This window comes from Globicephala melas, chromosome 10 (assembly GCF_963455315.2).
Source record: "Globicephala melas chromosome 10, mGloMel1.2, whole genome shotgun sequence".
Lineage (NCBI taxonomy): Eukaryota > Metazoa > Chordata > Mammalia > Artiodactyla > Delphinidae > Globicephala > Globicephala melas.
In genome coordinates this window covers 85,823,749-85,845,245 of record NC_083323.1, presented here as the reverse complement: position 1 = coordinate 85,845,245, position 21,497 = coordinate 85,823,749, and the positions used below count along the sequence as shown (strand labels likewise).

Here is a 21,497-nt window from a genome sequence, read left to right as displayed (position 1 = left end):
TGGGTATTATGCCATCAATTTATTATTTTTAAACCTATCGAGCTGGTTAAACATACTTATTTTAAAGTCTTTGTCAGATTCTTATATTAGATTAAATTTAATCTGGAATCAATCATGTTTCAATTGGTAGTTTATGTGCTTGTCTTTCTTACTGTTGGATTTATTCATGTATTTTAACATTTCAGTTTACAAGCTCTTCTTGAGTATTTTGTTGTTGTTCTTTGTTTATTTTGGTTTTCTTTGCTGTTCTATTTCTCTGTATTTACTCCTCCAAATTTGATCATTCTCCCTTTGCTTTTCCCTGTCCCCCAGGTTCTTAGGCCTTTCCTAGTTCTTTTCATAGTGATACTGGGAATAATCACAGAGGGAGTAGATCACTCGGTCTAGTTCTTGGGTGTATCTGTATCTTATTCCCTCCTTAGAATCACAGCAATAACGTGCAAAAGGGTTTCTTTTTAAATCTCTTTTACAATGAGGTTTGCATTATTTTCCCATGGTTGCTGTTAGTTGGGTTAAAAAAAATCACGATAGGGCTTCTCTGGTGGCGCAGTGGTTGAGAGTCCACCTGCTGATGCAGGGGACACGGGTTCGTGCCCTGGTCCGGGAAGATCCCACATGCCGCGGAGTGGCTGGGCCTGTGAGCCATGGCCGCTGAGCCTGCACGTCCGGAGCCTGTGCTCCACAACGGGAGAGGCCACAACAGTGAGAGGCCCACGTACCGCAAATAAAAAAAAAAAAAAAAATCACGATATATCTACCAATAGATAATTTTTGCGCAATTGGATGGTTCAATCTTCTATATTCTCACTAATTTTTCATCTGTATTTTATATTCACTTGTAGAAGTGTGTTGAAATTTTCCTAATTGTAGATTTCTTCTTGTAATTTTGTGAATTTTTGTTTTATATATTTGAGTTTATGTTGACAGATTTATATGGATTCATGATTGTTATATATTTTTGGTGAAGTGCTTTTTTTATTATTAAGTAATATCCTTCTTTAATTCTATTAATTCTTTTCACTTTAAATTCTACTTTGTCTTACAGTCATTAATATAACCACAGAAGCTTGATTTAATATTTGTCTGGTATACATTTTCTGACCTTTATCTTCAACCTTTCTTTGCATTATATTTTTAGGCTCTCTCTTGTAAACAACATGTAGCTGGAATTTGGAAAACTTCAATATGAAAGGCATTATCTTTTAAGAAGCGAGTTCAATTGGTTTACACTTATTGTGAAACCTGGTATATTTAGGCTTTATTTTCAATTATTTTGTGTGTTTTTATTTTCCTATGCCTTACTTCCATCAAATTTTCCTTAATCCTTTCCCCACTTTTCATTAGATGGTAATAAATGTAAGTGATCATCCTTACATTTTTGGCCAGTTTTTAAGTTAATCAGTATTTTGTTCTCAAGAATTGTAAAAGAGTCCTAGATCTTACCTGGATTTTAAGCTAACAAGTTAGCCTGCCATAGCTGCATGGAAACTGGCAGAAGATACAAGCCTCCTTGGTCAGAGACAAAGGACTTTTTTACAGCAATCAGCACAAGCTTCATGTTCAGGTTAGTTTTCACCCCCCAAGTCCTGAAGTGGGGACACAGGAGACCCAGGTGGATGTTGTGCACACACTGCGTTCGGGTCACAGCTAAGCAATCCTGAGTTTAGGAAATCCCTATCATTTAAATGGGTTGCAAGCAAATCTGCCAACATTTGCCCCAGAGGGGGATGTTACCTTTATCATCCTGGACAGAAAACTCTGCTCCAGAGGAAAAGACCATTTTTATCTTCCAAGGTCACTTACTGTTCAAACATCTTTGAAAAGATAGTTCAGAACAAAAGCTTCTGCTGACAAGATATGCCAAAATTCAAGGAACCCATGAAGAATTGTCCATCAACATGTAACTCTTGTTTCTACATTGTATTAGTTTCTGATGAATTTTCTCATGAGTACACTTCATTGGTCACTCTAATTCACCTGACTGACAGAGGATGGTACCAAATATAATAATTTTGTCTGAAATATCATTTAATCAAAGCTACTATAAACAGGAATCAAAGCAGCAGGATGAGGCCAACCTACACTAGGGATCCTTGGCTTTCCTCAATTGTGATGCAAACCCATTGCATGAACAGTATGTATCTGTGCCCACCTCCATATTACCCCTGTGGAACTTTAGGGGAAAGGGGAACTGATGAAAACATGAATCACATTCTGTCTGCTCTCTTCACAGTTCTTGACATATATCCTTTTACTGATCAAGAGAAGACCTTAGACTATTTTAAATAATGCTAAATCATTTTTAGAAAATGAGTTTTCTTACTGCCCCATAAGGAGAAATTAATATAAATTTAAACAAAATCCAGGTCTCTAAATGGAAAAGAATGTGAACATAAAAAGAGAAAAATGGAAGAGTTTTGTTAAAAAACAGGTTAATATTATCATATGAGGTTTGTTCAAAATCAGGTCTGTTATTAAAAAAAAAATAAAGCTTTAAGAGACATGAAGAATATTGTGCCAGTGAAATTTAATAAGGGAGAAAAAATACCATTTTAGAGATCAGAAGTGGATAGTGAAAGGAAGTAAGGATTTAACCTAGTAAGATGTTGAAACGATGTAGGATTAAATGGGGATACTTGAGAGTAATATAATTTAGATAGGTAGCTTTTGTACAGCCATGACCTTCAACAATATATTGATTGCAACCAATTTAAGGAACAAGCTTTTGAAAGCCACCCATGCTTATATTTATCAAGTACTTTGAAAATACTGAGGAAATAAAATTCTAGTATATAAATAAGAATTGGAGATACAGTACCACTATCTATTCTGGAAACAAAGGCAAAAGTAATCTAGTCCCTTGACAAAGAAAATGTTAGATATGAATGGTACCATTTTACACACTGCCTATGCTTAGAAAGCAATTTAAAAAATTATCTTTACCTGAAGTTGGTGGAATCATATATCCTACATGCCCCTGACTCACCGCATTTCAAAGTACCCCAGTGTAAACATGTGGAGTCCACTAAAGCTCCAAAATATATAGGTGCGGGAATTCCAGCTACAATTAAAAGCGAGAAAGAAGAATCCATTAGCAAGGTAAGAAGATATATTTTGTTTGGAAACATTTTAACTTTATTCGTAGAACAAATAAAGTTTAACAAAATATACATCTATTGCTTTAAATTTTACTTTTAGAAACTGGAAGTTACTTTTACTGTAAAGTTTTTAGATTATAAAAAATAAGTAATCTGAAGGATAAATGCAAAATAAAAATCATCAGTAGAGAAAAACACTGAATTAATGATTCTTTACATTTTTTTCTGCAATGTTTTGGGCCAATCACATGCACATTATACTTTAACAAAGCATTTCCTGTTCCTTTGCTTTTCAAATTGCATTGATGAAAAGTAGAATTAAGGTCAGATAGGTCTTTTTCAAATAAAAAAGAGAAGTTCTCTATTTCTTTTTGTTCTTCATTCTCACACTAATTACAAAGTGCTGTTTACAAGCAGAAGGAATATTTGTTAGACTGTTACTCTGAGGGAGTGATTTCATCTACTTAGTATTTAATAGTGGTCTGATGTGATGTTGGGAAAAATAACTATTTTTACCTAATACCCTTGTGCAAAATGCATGTAATCCCACACCAAGAGACTTCTCTTCAGGCTTGATACACCTAAAAAATAAATGAATTCATAAATTTAAAAAGTAGACATTTAAAATCTACCACAGTTTCTTAAAAGAACTCTTTGTGTGCTAGTAACACACTGAGCCTTAGAAAATTTTCCTGCCTGCTCAGGTCTTGGTTATCCAAGGCCTGATTATCCAGTTCATAACCTTCACAGGAGCCCCACCTCTGGTCCTTGGCATTTTATCCATCACTTTTTGCTCATTCATTTCTATCATAAAGTTATCAAGGAAGAAAATGTTTCATATCAGTTGATTTCTACCCCAGTATCCTCTTCTTGAATAGTATTTCTTGATTCTGATGGTTAAAACTTTAGCCTAAAACAAGAACAGTACAACCCTAGGTGTATTTAAATTATTTCTATTAACAAAATACAGAAAAGCCAAGAATTTAAAAAAATAAATGTAAGGAGAAAAGAAAGCCAGAATAAAAATTTTCAAAGGAAAGTGATGAAAAAAATCCAAAGCAAACATATTTTAAGTGACTTGGTATCTTTTCAAGAGTGGCATAGATTCCTCCATTCTCTCCGGAAATTCCCTGATGTTTTCACTGTTGCCTGAAATTCCTATGAGTAGAAATGAAGACTATAATTCCCCAATGGCACTTTTTGTGCTCCACTCACTTCATCAGCAGCATGGCTACCTGCTCCAAGAATTCACTTGGAGAGTTCCTCTGTATTCCCTTCCCTTTGATTAACTCAAAGCTGAGAAAATGAAAGCAGCTTTCTTCACAAAAGGACGTAGTACATTTTTAGCAAAAACATCGTATTATTGGCATTTTCTTGGCATAAGTATTTTACCAATTCAAATAACTCTTCAGCGTCATAGACTGAAATACAGTTGATCTGGTCATTATCTATCTAACACGTAGGTTATTTAGACAGCATCAAGGATTTTACTGAGAAGGAAGTAAGAAAAGCCAGGAGACCTAGCATGACCCTCTTGCTCCCATAGTTACCATTTAATACAGAAAATAGGGCATTTAAATTTCACTGAAGAATTTTTCTTCCTCCTCTATTTCTAATATACCACCTTATGATCTCACAAAAGTATGAAATCCTTATAGCTAAGAAATTGTAAACAGTTTAAACTGTTCTCCAAATGCTGTCACTATTTGACACTGATAACAACATTAATTCTAGAATCCAGAAATAAGAAAGAAAAATTAAAATTCAAATTATGGGAAAATGCTGAGAGAAATTAAAATAGTTCTTAAAAACTGGCAGAGTAGCATAGATGTTGCATCCTTCTACCATCACGGTAGGAGATCCAGGAAGATTCCACAAAAATAGAGAAAAGCATAAGTATATCCATAAAAATTCAGGTGTTAAATCCAACAATGTGATCTTGGCAAGAGCTGGAGGAAGAGAGTAAAGATATGAAGAGATATGAGAGCATGATTAAGTATTCATCTTAATAGAAAGTAGATATTATTACTGAAAAGTTTTGAAATTGATAAGTAAAACAGAAATGTAGCTAAGAATTTCAATAATCAGGCCAGCCATTGGAAAGATTTGACTTTTAAAGCAGCAGAAGAAAATCCAATAAATACAATGGAAAGCAAAAACAGAAGCAAAAAGTCAAATAAATAGAATGTATGAAATAAAGTGGCAAAAGAGCCCTATCACATTAATTACAATAAATATAAGTGGGTTAAACTCACCAATCTGAAATTACAAAATCAGATCTAGCATATTGTCTATAAAGTGAAATAGAAGATTGAAGATTGAAAAGAAAGGGAAGGAAAAAGGTGTAACAGGAAGCAGTGAACCAAAAGAAAGCCAGTACTGCAATTTTAATAAGAGACAAAATAGAATTGCCTGAAAGAAATGACTAAAAGATAAAGAAGAAAATTAAGTGCTGCTAATAATAGAAGTATAATGATAAAGACACATTTACATCCTACAATATAGCCTCCAAATATATAAATTAAAAAACTGACAGAATTATAGGAAGAAATACATCAGCAATTTTAAAAGATTTTAACACCCATCTTCAAAAAACTGTTGAATTAAGCCGACCAAAAACAAGCATAGATCTACAAAATTTAGATAACACAGTGATTAACTTCAATCCAAGAAATATGGAAACTGTATACCCAAAATGCAGAAGTTACACTTTCTTTTCAGAAACACATGAAACACTCAAAAATTGAACATGCATTATGCCCCAAAGAAAGCCTCAATATTTCCCCCCAAACCCCACATCTGTCAGATTATATTCTCTGAACGTGAAAATGAAATAACAATAATAAAGGATACCTACAGAAATTTCTCATAGATATGGAAATTATATAACACATAAATAAATTTTTGTGTAGTGGAGCAAACATAAAAGATATTACAAAAGAGTTAGAAGTAAGCTTCATGGAAAATACTAGTTCAGATATAACTAAAGCAATACTTGCAAGGAAATGTATGATTTTATTTACATTAATCAAAATGAGCAAATTATCTAAGTGTTAAACTCAAATAGTTGAATAAAGAAAAACAGAGCAAGCCCAAAAGGAAAAAAATTTTTAAATAAATAAAATAAAGAGCAGAAATAGATGAAATAAAGATTATCAAAGCCAAAAACTGGTTCTTTAAAAAAGAAATATATATATATATATATTCTCTGATATATATATATATCAGAGAATATCAGAATGATAAAAGAATATTATAAACACCATACACTAACAAGTATACAACTGGTGTAAGCAGATATGGAAAATGTGAATAGACACTAACATTAAATAAATGAAAATAATAACCAAGTATCACTGACCAAATAAGCCCAAAGTACAAATAGTTTTACAGGTGAATTCATAAAACTTTCAACAAACAGATATTTAATGCAAGTTGTTCCAGAAGTTTAAAAATAGAAAATTTATTAATTTATTTTGTGGGCCTAGAAAGATTCCAAAAAAAACAAACAAAAAAGAATAGAAAATAAAAGGTACGTTTTACTTATCAACATAGATATAATAATTTTAAATAAATTATTATCTAAATCAAATCATATATAAAAATATATTGTGATTAAGTATGGTTTTTCTTAGATATGCAAGCAGTTCAATGTAGAAAAAAACTATCACTTTTTTCCACTACACTAAAAGTACTGAGTTGGAAGATTATATGTAAATATTTTCCTAGATGAAGAAAAATATATTGATAGTTGAATACTGATTCTATTATTAAAAACTCAGAAACTAGATGAAAACTCATACTAAAAATCTATAGCAAGCATCATATTTAATGGAAAATTTTTACATGGTTTCCATTAAAATTAGAGAAGAACAAGAATACTCACTATCACCAAATAGTTTAACACAGTTTTGGAGGTCCAAGCTGATGCTGTAAGAAAATTTTTAAAACCTAAGTTGTGTAAGGTTTGGAAGTGAAGAGATAAAACTCTCCATATGTGCACATATTTCTACATAGAAAACCTAACAAAATCAAAAAGTTATTAGAAAAATAAGAAAAGTTGCTGGATAAAAAGTAAACTTTAAAAAATCAACAGCATTCCTCTAAACCAACAATAACCAACTAGAAAATATAAAAGAAAATAACACCATGTTAAATTACAAATAAGTACATGTCCATGTATGTATGTTTGGATATATATGGGTACATATATATTTGCAATTGTACATGGTAACATTTTGTGTGTGTATATACATATTATATGTGTGTGTGTGTGTGTGTGTGTAGTATCTATAAAGGAAATTTTAAATAAATGGAAAAATATTCCATGTTCACAAATATTTGATGTCAGAGTTTCTCCAATTAATATATAGAATCCATACAATCAAATTCATATGTGAGTATAAAGATCCATGCATTGATAGCTAAATCAATTTAGGAAGAAAAGAATAAAGGAAGAGTGAAGGTGAAAGTGTTGGGTGGGTGAGGAAGAGCTACTGTATGAGACATTAACATATGCAATGTCACTGGTATGAGAACAAATAAACTGTGGAACAGAATAAGAACGAAAATGGCCCATGTTATATAAAAACTTTAAATACGATAAAGATGACACCACAAATCAATGGAATAAAGACCTCTCATTTGTGCTATGATGCTGGGAAAGCTACTTAATTTTCTGGAGAAAAATAACACTGAATATCTCTCTCTCTTGAGCCACACATAAAGATAAACTTGTGATGACTTAAAGAACTAGGTAAAGCTGTATAGCTGGCAGGATAAAATTTAGGGGAATACTTTTATAAATTAGGAATATGGGAACCCTTTGGAAATGTGACTCCCCAATATACAAACCCTAAGGCAAGAAAATTGTTAGATTTCACTACAACAAAATTTAGGATTTAATTTCATAAAAAATACTATGAAAAAATTCAAAGGAAAGATGAGAGACCAGGAAAAGATAATTGTAGCAAGCAAACAATATTTCATTAATGTCTATAATTCACCAAGAAAAGTATAGGAATTATAATGAAAATGGGCAAAAATAATGAATAAGCATCTTGAAGCAGAAGCATTAATAGCTAGAAAAAAGTTTGAAGAAATTCTTAAACTCATTGAATTCGGAAATCACATATTAAAACATCAGTGAGCTACCATTTTACACCCATTGGAAGAGTCAAAGTCAGAAAGTTCAATAATTCTAAGTGTTGGTGAGGCTATAAGGAAGTAGAAATTCCCATGCATTGATGGTACGAGAATAATTCATAAGTACTAGCAGTACTTGGTGAATATATGTATCCATGTGCCTTTTGAACCAAAACATATTTATGGCACAACACTATTTGTGTGAATATAAAACACAATACACAAAAAACTTAGTATTTTACAAAGGAAAATACGTATTTAAGAACATATGTCTATCATATTAATATAGATGTTGGTGGTAATAGGAAGTGGGGAATGGAATAAAAAAAATTAAAATAAAGTGAAATAAAACAAGAGGGAAACCTTACCTCACCTAGGATAAACTATGAACTGAGAATTATGATCAACTTAACTCTGCTTCAAGATGAAGAAAAGAGAAAACAATGCACTTTGCTTACTAGGCATGTTTAGAATTGTTTACAAGGCATGAAGCTGCTGTAATTGGAAAAATACATGTAATAAACCTAAGTCTGAATCCTAGCTCTGCAATTTCCTATTTTCAGTAAGCCCTTCAATGTTTGTGTCTCACAGTAGCCTTATAAGACAGTTGAGCATTCATTATATATCCATTTTTTAATTAAAGATAAAAGGAGCTCAGAAAGATCAATTGACCTGCCTTTTGCCCTGTGGGTAGTAATTGGTGAAACTGAGACTTCCGACAGCTTTAAACTCTGCTGTACTATAGGTTGAACTATAAGAAATGACAGCTAGGCAACCACTCTGTACCTAGGAAAATGATCATTTCATATGGTTTACCCTAAAATATAAATGTGTCTCTTCTTGTGTTAAACAATGAGAGGTTCACTAATTTAACCCTAAGAAATAAGGTAGGAAAGATAGGGAGGGAAATACCAACAGATAAACATTTTTATTGCTAACTTTAAAATTTGGTAAAATTCAACAATGCTTAATGGGAAAATCTTAATAACTGGTATATATAGAGCACCAGGTTCTTAGATACTGTGGACTTAAGTGGCTTTCTTAGAAAAAGCTCCCTTACTAAATAACCAGAAATAAATCTAAATAAAGAAAATAATTCTTGTACCTCAGGAGAACCATATATCCAGGGATGGCAGATAAAGAATAGATGAAACTGCTGACCACCGACAAGATTAAAAAGTACTGGAGCATCATGGAACAGTCCTGTCCCTTGTCACATAGCCCAAGAACTGCAGATGAATTTCCTGGTGTTTGAATGCAGCTACAATTTTGGAACACCTGTCAAAAATAATATATTATCCTATTTAAGGAAGGAAAGTTTTGAATACAAATCTCAAATATTTTCTGCATGCCCAATTAGGTCAAGATAGACAGTTTATTCCCTTTGTTCTCATATCCTTTATTGTGTCTCAGGATTATCTCGTGAGACAAAACATAGAAGGTGGTTTCCGAAAAAGGGTATTTCTTTCTAAATTTGAGTACATTTGCAATAGCTCTGTTGCCTAAAAGTCATGCTTTTTAGAAACACATGCTGTTTTGCCACATGCTAAATATGACCAAAAAAATTTGTTTCAGAATGCTCAGTTGAAATGTTTACCAATAAACAAAGTTTTATTTCAAAAAATATAGTTTATTTCACAAACAGAACAAAGTCAACCCTTTTTGAATTCTTATGTTCCCAGGTTTCAATAAGAATCAAAATTTGGAAGGTGGAGCTTCAAGATGGCAGAAGAGTAAGAAGTGGAGATCACCTTCCTCCCCATAAATACATCAGAAATATATCTACATGTGGAACAGCTCCTACAGAACACCTACTGAACGCTGGCAGAAGACCTCAGACCTCCCAAAAGGCAAGTAACTCCCCCACGTACCTGGGTAGGGCAAAAGAAAAAACAGAGACAAAAGAATAGGGACGGGACCTGCACCAGTGGGAGAGAGCTGTGAAGGAGGAACGGTTTCCACACACTAGAAGCCCCTTCGCGGGCGGAGACTGCGGGTGGCAGAGGGGGAAAGCTTCGGAGCCGCGGAGGAGAGCACAGCAACAGGGGTGCGGAGGGCAAAGCGGAGAGGTTCCGGCATAGAGGATCGGGGCTGACCAGCACTCACCAGCCCGAGAGGCTTGTCTGCTCACCCGCTGGGGTGGGCGGGGCTGGGAGCTGAGGCTCGGGCTGCAGAGGTCGGATCCCAGGGAGAGGACTGGGGTTGGCCGTGTGAACACAGCCTGAAGGGGGTTAGTGCAACACGGCTAGCAGGGAGGGAGTCCGGGAAAAGTCTGGAGCTTCCGAAGAGACAAGAGACTTTTTCTTCCCTCTTTGTTTCCTGGTGCGCGAGGAGAGGGCATTAAGAGCGCTGCTTAAAGGAGCTCCAGAGACGGGCGCGAGCCGCAGCTAAAAGCGCGGACCCCAGAGACGGGCATGAGACACTAAGGCTGCTGCTGCCTCCAGCAAGAAGCCTGTGTGCAAGCACAGGTCACTCTCCACACCTCCCCTCCCGAAAGCCTATGCAGCCTGCCACTGCCAGGGTCCCGGGATCCAGGGACAACTCCCCTGGGAGAATGCACGGAGCGCCTCAGGCTGCTACAACGTCATGCTGGCCTCTGTCGCTGCAGGCTCAACCCACACTCCGTACCCCTCCCTCCCCCGGCCTGAGTGAGCCAGAGCCCCCGAAGCAGCTGCTCCTTTAACCCCGTCTGTCTGAGCGAAGAACAGACGCCCTCAGGCGACCTACACGCAAAGGCGGGACCATATCCAAAGCTGAGCCCCTGAGCTGTGCGAACAAAGAAGAGAAAGGGAAATCTCTCCCAGCAGCCTCAGATGCAGCGGATTAAAGCGCCACAATCAACTTGATGTACCTGCCTCTGTGGAATACATGAATAGACAATGAATCATCCCAAAATTGAGGAGGTGGACCTTGGGAGCAACGATATATATATATATATATATGTATATATATATATATATACATATATATATATATTTAACCCTTTTTCTATTTTGTTGAGTGTGTATGTGTATGCTTCGGTGTGTGATTTTGTCTCTATAGCTTTGATTTTACCATTTGTCCTATGGTTCTGTCTGTTCGTTTTTTGTTTTTTTTTTTTTAAGTATGGTTTTTAGCACTTGTTATCATTGGTGTATTTGGTTTTTGGTTTGGTTGCTCTCTTCTTTCTTTCTTTTTTTTTTTACTTTTTATGACTTAAAAACTTTTTTTAATAAGTATTTTTTATTTAAATAACTTTATTTTATTTTATGTTACTTTATTTTATTTTATCTTCTACTTTCTTTCTTTCTATTTTTTTCTCCCATTTATTCTGAGCTGTGTGGATGACAGGATCCTGGTGCTCCAGCCAGGTGTCAGGGCTGTGCCTCTGAGGTAGGAGTGCCAAGTTCAGGACACTGGTCCACAAGAGACCTCCCAGCTCTAAGAAATATCAAACGGTGAAAATCTCCAGGAAATCTCCATGTCAACGCAAAGACCCAGCTTCACTGAACAACCAGCAAGCTACAGTGCTGTACACCCTATGCCAAACAACTAGCAGGACAGGAACACAACCCCATCCATTAGCAGAGAGGCTGCCTAAAATCATAAGGCCACAGACACCCCAAAACACACACCAGACGTGGACCTGCCCATCAGAAAGACAAGATCCAGCCTCATCCACCAGAACACAGGCACTATTCCCCTCCACCAGGAACCCTACACAACCCACTGAACAAACTTTAGCTGCTGGGGACAGACACAAAAGACCTACAATAACAAACCCAAAACAATTAAGAAAATGGGAATAGGAACATACATATCGATAATTAACTTAAATGTAAATGGATTAAATGCTCCAACCAAAAGACACAGACTGGCTGAATGGATACAAAAACAAGACCTGTATATATGCTGTCTACAAGAGACCCACTTCAGACCTAGGGAAACATACAGACTGAAAGTAAGGGGATGGAAAAAGATATTCCATGCAAATGGAAATCAAAAGAAAGCTGGAGTAGCAATTCTCATATCAGACAAAATAGACATTAAAATAAACACTATTACAAGAGACAAAGAAGGACACTACATAATGATCAAGGGATCAATCCAAGAAGAAGATATAACAATTGTAAATATTTATGCACCCAAAATAGGAGCACCTCAATACATAAGGCAAATGCTAACAGCCATGAAAGGGGAAATTGACAGTAACACAATCATAGCAGGGGTCTTTAACACCCCACTTGCACCAATGGACAGATCATACAAAATGAAAATGAATAAGGAAACACAAGGTTTAAATGATACATTAAACAAGATGGAGATAATTGATATTTATAGGACATTCCATCCAAAAACAACAAAATACACATTCTTCTCAAGTGCTCATGGAACATTCTGCAGGATAGATCATATCTTGGGTCACAAATCAAGCCTTGGTAAATTTAAGGCAATTGAAATCGTGTCAAGTATCTTTTCTGACCACAAAGCTATGAGACTAGATATCAATTACAGGAAAAAATCTGTAAAAAATACAAACACATGGAGGCTAAACAATACACTACTTAATAACCAAGAGATCACTGAAGAAATCAACAAGGAAATCAAAAAATACCTAGAAACAAATGATAATGAAAACACAATGGCCCAAAACCTATGGGATGCAGCAAAAGCAGTTCTAAGAGGGAAGTTTATAGCAATACAATCCTACCTTAAGAAACAAGAAACATCTCAAATAAACAACCTAACCTTACACCTAAAGCAATTAGAGAAAGAAGAACAAAAAATACCCAAAGTTAGCAGAAGGAAAGAAATCATAAAGATCAGATCAGAAATAAATGAAAAAGAAATGAAGGAAACAATAGCAAAGATCAATAAAACTAAAAGCTGGTTCTTTGAGAAGATAAACAAAATAGATAAACCATTAGTGAGACTCATCATGGAAAAAAAGGAGAAGACTCAATAGAATTATAAATGAAAGAGGAGAAGTAACAACTGACACTGCAGAAATGCAAAGGATCATGAGAGATTACTACAAGCAACTATATGCCAATAAAATGGATAACCTGGAAGAAATGGACAAATTCTTAGAAATGCACAACCTTCCGAGACTGAACCAGGAAGAATTGGAAATATGAACAGACCAATCACAAGCACTGAAATTGAAACTGTGATTAAAATTCTTCCAACAAACAAAAGCCCAGGACCAGATGGCTTCACAGGCGAATTCTATCAAACATTTACAGAAGAGTTAACACCTATCCTTCTCAAACTCTTCCAAAACATAGCAGAGGGAGGAACACTCCCAAACTCATTCTACGAGGCCACCATCACCCTGATACCAAAACCAGACAAAGATGTCCCAAAGAAAGAAAACTACAGGCCAATATCACTGGTGAACATAGATGCAAAAATCCTCAACAAAATACTAGCAAACAGAATCCAGCAGCACATTAAAAGGATCACATACCATGATCAAGTGGGGTTTATCCCAGGAATGCAAGGATTCTTCAATATATGCAAATCAATCAATGTGATACACCATATTAACAAACTGAAGGAGGAAAACCATATGATCATCTCAATCGATACAGAGAAAGCTTTCAACAAAAGTCAACACCAATTTATGATAAAAACCCTCCAGAAAGTAGGCACAGAGGGAACTTTCCTCAACATAATAAAGGCCATATATGACAAACCCACAGCCAACATCGTCCTCAATGGTGAAAAACTGAAAGCATTTCCACTAAGATCAGGAACAAGACAAGGTTGCCACTCTCACCGCTATTATTCAACATAGTTTTGGAAGTTTTAGCCACAGCAATCAGAGAAGAGAAAGAAATAAAAGGAATCCAAATCAGAAAAGAAGAAGTAAAGCTGTCACTGTTTGCAGATGACATGATACTATACATAGAGATTCCTACCAGCATTTTTGGTAAAGTAGCAGGATACAAAATTAATGCACAGAAATCTCTTGCATTCCTATACACTAATGATGAAAAATCTGAAAGTGAAATTAAGAAAACACTCCCATTTACCACTGCAATGAAAAGAATAAAATATCTAGGAATAAACCTACCTAAGGAGACAAGAGACCTGTATGCAGAAAATTATAAGACACTGATGAAAGAAATTAAAGATGATACAAATAGATGGAGCGATATACCATGTTCTTGGATTGGAAGAATCAACATTGTGAAAATGACTATACTACCCAAAGCAATCTACAGATTCAATGCAATCCCTATGAAACTACCACTGGCATTTTTCACAGAACAAAACATTTCACAATTTGTTTGGAAACACAAAAATCTCCGAATAAACAAAGCAATCTTGAGAAAGAAAAAAGGAGCTGGAGGAATCAGGCTCCCTGACTTCAGACTATACTACAAAGCTACAGTAATCAAGACAATATTGTAGTGGCACAAAAACAGAAATATAGATCAGTGGAACAGGATAGAAAGCCCAAAGATAAACCCACGCACATATGGTCACCTTATCTTTGATAAAGGAGGCAAGAATATACAGTGGAGAAAAGACAGCCTCTTCAATAAGTGGTGCTGGGATAACTGGACAGCTACATGTAAAAGAATGAAATTAGAACACTCCCTAACACCATACACAATAATAAACTCAAAATGGATTAAAGACCTAAATATAAGGCCAAACATTATCAAATCTTAGAGGAAAGCATAGGCAGAACACTCTATGACATAAATCACAGCAAGATCCTTTTTGACCCACCTCCTAGAGAAATGGAAATAAAAACAAAAATAAACAAATGGGACATAATGAAACTTACAAGCTTTAGCACAGCAAAGGAAACCATACACAAGACGAAAAGACAACCCTCAGAATGGGAGAAAATATTTGCAAATGAAGCAAGTGACAAAGGATTAATCTCCAAAATTTACAAGCAGCTCATGCAGCTCAATATCAAAGAAACAAACAACCCAAATCAGAAATCAGCAGAAGACCTAAATAGACATTTCTCCAAAGAAGATATACAGATTGCCACAAAGACATGAAAGAATGCTCAACATCATTAATCATTAGAGAAATGCAAATCAAAACTACAATGAGATATCATCTCACACCAGTCAGAATGGCCATCATCAAAAAATCTAGAAACAATAAATGCTGGAGAGGGTGTGGAGGAAATGGAACCCTCTTGCACTGTTGATGGGAATGTAAATTGATACAGCCACTATGGAGTACAGTATGGAGGTTCCTTAAAAGACTAAAAATACAACTACCATTCGACCCAGCAATCCCACTATTGGGCATATACCCTGAGAAAACCATAATTCAAAAAGAGTCATGTACCAAAATGTTCATTGCAGCTCTATTTACAATAGCCATGACATGGAAGCAACCTAAGTTTCCATCAACAGATGAATGGATAAAGAAGATGTGGCACATATATACAATGGAATATTACTCAGCCATAAAAAGAAACGATATTGAGTTATCTGTAGTGAGGTGGATGGACTTAAGAGTCTGTCATACAGAGTGAAGTAAGTCAGAAAGAGAAAAACAAATACCGTACACTAACACATATATATGAAATAAAGAAAAAAATGGTCCTGAAGAACCTATGGGCAAGACGGGAATAAAGACACAGACCTAGTAGAGAATGGTCTTGAGGATATGGGGAGGGGGAAGGGTAAGCTGGGACAAAGTGAGAGAGTGGCATGGACGTACATAGACTACCAAATGTAAAATAGATAGCTAGTGAGAAGCAGCCGCATAGCACAGGAAGATCAGCTTGGTGCTTTGTGACCACCTAGAGGGGTGGGATAGGGAGGGTGGGAGGGAGGGAGACGCAAGAGGGAAGAGATATGGGGACATACGTATATGTATAACTGATTCACTTTGTTATAAAGCAGAAACTAACACACCATTGTAAAGCAATTATACTCCAATAAAGATGTTTTAAATAAATGAATAAATAACAATTATAAACGTTAGAATTTTGTATATGTTTTGACCCAGCAATAAAATTTAAAAATCAAAATTTGTATTTTATTTTGATCACCAACCAACATTACAAGTGACATTTTTTAGGCAAGAAAACATGCCCAATTCTATCTTCTTAAAAAGCTGTCACGATGTAAAAACACAGAAAGTACATGTGTACATATACACAGGAAAAAAGAAAAAAAACCCAACAAAGAGATTGACTGGATAATTGAGAGCAAAACTGCCTACTTTATCTCAGTCTAGAGTATTTTTTTTTCAGTCTAGAGTATTTTTAAATGACATTAAGTAATAATGTCATGTGTTATGGAATTAAAGATCAGAGCTCAGACATGCAGAAGAATTCAAATAAGATCTAGGAAGTAAAAGATAAATTAAGTGAGCACATAGAAATTAACTTATTTTTTCCACAAAAAAATTATAATTTTGTTTTGAGGAAAGACTTTAATTTTACTTTTGTCAAATATGGACCCAGTTCATAGTTGGAATGTGCCAATGCAGTGCATAAAACAAAAGTTCTGTATAAAAGGCCAATAAGATGTGTTACCATGTTTATTCCTGTTCCAGAGGATGTCTCACAACCTGCAAGACAAGCTGACATGTATGACAAACCATCGTTTCCACATACAGGGTCCCATATTTTAGTTGGACAGTTACAATCCATGTTGCAGTCAGCAAGGATGCCATTTCCCACATGTAAATCTTGTTGCACTCTGAAATGATTTAAAATAATGCCATGGATATTGAAAGAATATTAGAGCATTTTCTTTTTCTTTTCAGCTCAGTTCCCAATTATATTTCTTCTACTTCCCAAAATAGAAGCATAAATCTTCCCACTGTCAATGTATGGCTTGGATACTATAACTCTGCAAGAAAATACACCTTACTTTGGTGACCACAGCCAGTTTTTCAATGATTTCTTTCAGGTAAACAAAAGCCAATAAACAAGCATTACCTGAACACCTACTACACAGGAAGTATTTTTCCAGGTATTAATTAGAACTCAAAAATGAAGATGAACAAATCCCAGTGTTGGTCCACATGGTGGAAAATAACAAGAGAGATCATATTTTATAAAAACAATCTCAAGGGCTCAAAATCTGTAAGAGCAAAGTCTGTAAGTGCAATTTATAATGTATATAATACACTTAGCTCCAGAAACAACTACTTGAGTAGACAAATATATTCTTCTAGTATAAAAAGTGTTCGGTGATCATCAAGAAGACCAATTAGCAGCTATCCATAAACAAGGCACCACTGTGAAAATCCCAGAACACAGTTGTGAGGTTGAAGCACCTCCTGAGCCACAGAGACTGAGAAGGATGACCTTAGAAGGATAACAGGAGCAATAACACTCTGAGCAGATTGCCCCTCCCCCTGGCTAGCACAACACCACATCAAGACAGTCCCCCTAAGCCTATGGTTTCTCCAGTGGGAAAAGAAAGCCCAGTGCCCCCAGATTGTTGAATGCTTTCCAGGAGGCCCACTCAGATCTTTCCACAGGGGATCACTGGGAGAATCTGGGGGGTTTGACCACTGGAGAAGGAGAGGGGAGAAGGACTTACAGCAACCAGCAGTCAGATCTTGGTAAACTGAATTCCTGCTTGCAGCAGTGCCCAAGCAGGGATCCCAGCTAGTGCCTCTGCCCATCTGCAGAGCTGAGTGGTGACCCCATCTGGCCAGAGAGCTCGGTTGGCAGTTCTGCCTGGTTTGGGTTCCCAGTCAATGCACCACCCTGGCCATGGAGATCCACCCAACTGCTAAGTATAGCCTCCAGTCCTACCCATCCAGAATGCCTGGCCAGAGAGCCTGGGCAGCCACAGAGCCCATCCTACAGCCACAAAGACCCTGAATAGTCAAAGGAATCTTGAGAAAAAAGACTGAAGGTGTAAATATCACACTTCCTCATTTCAAACCATATTACAAAGCTATTGTAATTAAAAGAGTATGGTATTGGCATAAAAACAGTCACATAGATCAATGGAACAGAATAGAAAGCCCAGAAAAAAACCTATGCATGTATGTCAATTAATTTACAACAAAGGAGCCAGGAATATATACAATAGGGTTGGGAAAGTCTCTTCATAAATGGTGGTGGGAAAACCAGACAGCCACATGCAGAAGAATGAAACTGGATCCTTATCTTACACCATACACAAAAATCAACTCAAATTGATTAAGATTTAAATTTAAGACCAGAAACCATGAAACTCCTAGAAGAAAACATAAAGGGTAAGCTCCTTGACTCCAGTATTGGCAATGAGTTTTTTGGATTTGACAACAAAAGCACAAGTAACAAAAGGAAAAATAAATGAGTGGGATGACATCAAACAAAAAAGCTGCTGCACAGAAAGTGAAACCATCAACGAAATGAAAAGGCAACCTATGAAATGGGAGAAAATAGTTGCAAATCATATATCTGATAAGAGGTTAATTTCCAAAATATAAAGAACTTATAAAACTCAATAACAAAAACCAAATGATCTAATTTAGAAATTCAGGCAGAGGACCTGAATAGACATTTTTTCCAAAGAAGACATACAAACAGCCAAACAGGTAAATGAAAAGGTGCTCAACATCACTAATTATCAGGGAAATGCAGATCAAAACCACAATGAGATATCACCTTACACCTATTAGGATGTTTAAGGGGATGTCTGTTATCAAAAGGAAAGAGATAACAAATGCTGGCAAGAATGCAGAGAAAAGGGAAACCTTGTGCACCTTTGGTGGGAATGTAAATTGATAGAGCCACTGTGGAAAACAGTATGGAGTGTCCTCAAGAAATTAAAAACAGAACTACCATATGATCCAGTAATTCCACTTCTGGGTATTTATCCAAAGGAATGAAAATAGACGATTGAAGAGATATCTCTATTCCTGTGTTCATTGAAGCATTATTCATAATAATAACCAAGACATGGAAATAACCTATGTGTGCATTGACAGATGAATGGATAAAGAAAATGTGGTATATGTATACACACACACACACACACACACAAAATGGAATATCACCCACCGTAGAAAAAGAAGGAAATCCTGTCATTTGCAACAATATGGATGAGGCTTGAGGGCTTTATGCAAAGTGAAGTAAGTCAGAAAGAGAAAGAAAAATGCTATATGATCTCACTTATTTGTGGAGTCTAAAAAAACTGAATTCATGGAAACAGTAGATTGGTGGTTGCTGCGAGGTAGGAAAAGGAATGGGGAAAGGTGGTCAAAGGGACAAGCTTGCAGAGACAAGGTGAATAAGTTCTGGGGATACGATGTACATCCTAGTGACTATGCTTAACAATACTGTATGTTTTAAAGTTCCCAAGAGAGTAGATCTTAAAAGTTACCATACACACACACAAAACTGTAAATATGTGAGGTGATGGATGTGTTAACTAACCTTATTGTGATAATCATTTTGCAATATATAATGTATCAAATCATCAGATTATACACCTTAAACCTACATGATGTTTTTTGTCGATTATATCTCAATAAAACCAGGGAAAAAGAGTTTTTTTTAAAAGGGTCTAACACAGAGAAAGACAAATATCATATGATATCACTTAGGTGGAATCTAAACAAAATGATACAAATGAACTTATTTACAAAACAGAAACAGACTCACAGATGAAGAAAACAAATTTATGGTTACCAAAGTGGAAAGAAGGGAGGGATAAATTAGGAGTTTGAGATTAACAGATATACACTATAAAAAAATAAATAGAATTGTATAAAAAATGAATAGTTTATATAAAATAAACAAGAACTACTGTATAGCACAGGGAATTATATTCAATATCTTGTAATAACCTATAATGGAAAAGAATCTGAAAAAGAAATATATATATATATATATTTATATATGTGTGTGTAACTGAATCACTTTGCTGTACACCTGAAACTAACACATTGTAAATCAACTATACTTCGATTTAAAAACAGATCTAAAGGTCTAACAAGATTACTTTTCTTATGTTCAATGTAATATGATGAAAAGAACGCTAGCATGGGAGTCTAGAAACTGAATTAAAGTCCTGACTCATGACTAGATTATGCCTTTTTACATATTTGCTCTGGGAATCAGGATAATTGGAGATGGAGATAATCTTTAAGATTTTACCAATTTTAAATTCTATTTTTATATATTGATGGAGTTGAAGAGGTTTTCCATGACCCCCTTTGTCATTTAATCTCTCTGAATCTCAATTCTTCATCTGTAAAATGGAAATAACAACAGCTATCTTAAATGGAATTTGCAAGACTCAAATAAGATAATATATAAAATTACTTTGATGATTATATATTTAATATTATTCCAATTGTATAGTCCTTGGTAATTTTAAAGGGATCATTTTAGGATGCTCTTCATTTCAGCTAATCACTCCATTATCTAGATATGTCCTACAAATTACTTTTAAAAATTCATATCACTATGCAAAACCTTCCTGTGAACCCAGGTAACCCTCAAAATGCAAATCTAAAACCATTCAACAATATAGATATACCTATACAAATAAAATATATAAATTTATATAAGCATCGATATATCATGTATTAGGATTCAGTTACATTAAATTTAAGCCCATCATGGAACCATATAAAGGTGATTGAGACTGTATAGTCAACTCTTAATTTTACCTATTTATGGTTGTATAAAATGTATGAATAACACATCCTAATACAACCTAAAACCATAACTAGTTTCTGTGATATTCATTTTACTATCTACTAGGATATCACAAAGACAAACACACACACACACACACACACACACACACACGCAATCATAAGCTCACTAACTCTGTGATATATTCCCAACCTCTTTAATAAGATGGAGAAAGACCACAAATTCCTGCCATTAACTCCAATTAGCAAATAATCTGGTCATGAGTAATCACCGTAGAAAATGTTATTAACTTTTGACAGAGTATGACATTCATTAGAAAACAACATACCCTTCATAAGAGGTGGTTATGCCAGCAACTGAAGAATTATCACAGATCATGAGAAAACACAAAAAATAGAGAAGGTACTCAATTAAAGATAACCAACATCCTATGTGGGCAGCTTGTATGACAGTAATCTTGAACTTCTTCATAATTAAACCACCAACTATATATCCAATGCATATTGGAGGTAAGTTATAAATACCTATAAATGCAAGTAAAATATTATGTACAAAGTGACTTAGCAAAGGAAAAAATATGATAACACATTTATCTAATATGTCTCACATAAAAAACCATTTAGGTCCAACTCATAGTGAAGAAGCCTAATTTAAATTTATCCCCACTT

General features: G+C 35.2%; 1 protein-coding gene across 8 annotated transcripts in view; it reads right to left on the bottom strand.

The window, feature by feature from the left end:
- The window catches only part of SLCO1A2 (solute carrier organic anion transporter family member 1A2), a 114,072-nt gene that overhangs the window by 10,590 nt on the left and 81,985 nt on the right, over positions 1-21,497 (bottom strand). For 7 of the 8 annotated variants that reach the window (XM_060305982.1, XM_060305980.1, XM_060305985.1 and 4 more), the window contains 5 exons: positions 21,158-21,353; positions 16,750-16,915; positions 9,349-9,521; positions 3,615-3,679; positions 2,944-3,061 (listed from right to left, as the gene is read on the bottom strand). In XM_060305982.1, coding sequence (XP_060161965.1) covers positions 2,944-3,061; positions 3,615-3,679; positions 9,349-9,521; positions 16,750-16,915; positions 21,158-21,353 — 718 coding nt within the window. Of the gene's footprint in view, positions 1-1,443; positions 1,587-2,943; positions 3,062-3,614; positions 3,680-9,348; positions 9,522-16,749; positions 16,916-21,157; positions 21,354-21,497 lie in introns of all 8 variants that reach the window. The other variant, XM_060305984.1, reaches the window with a different exon arrangement.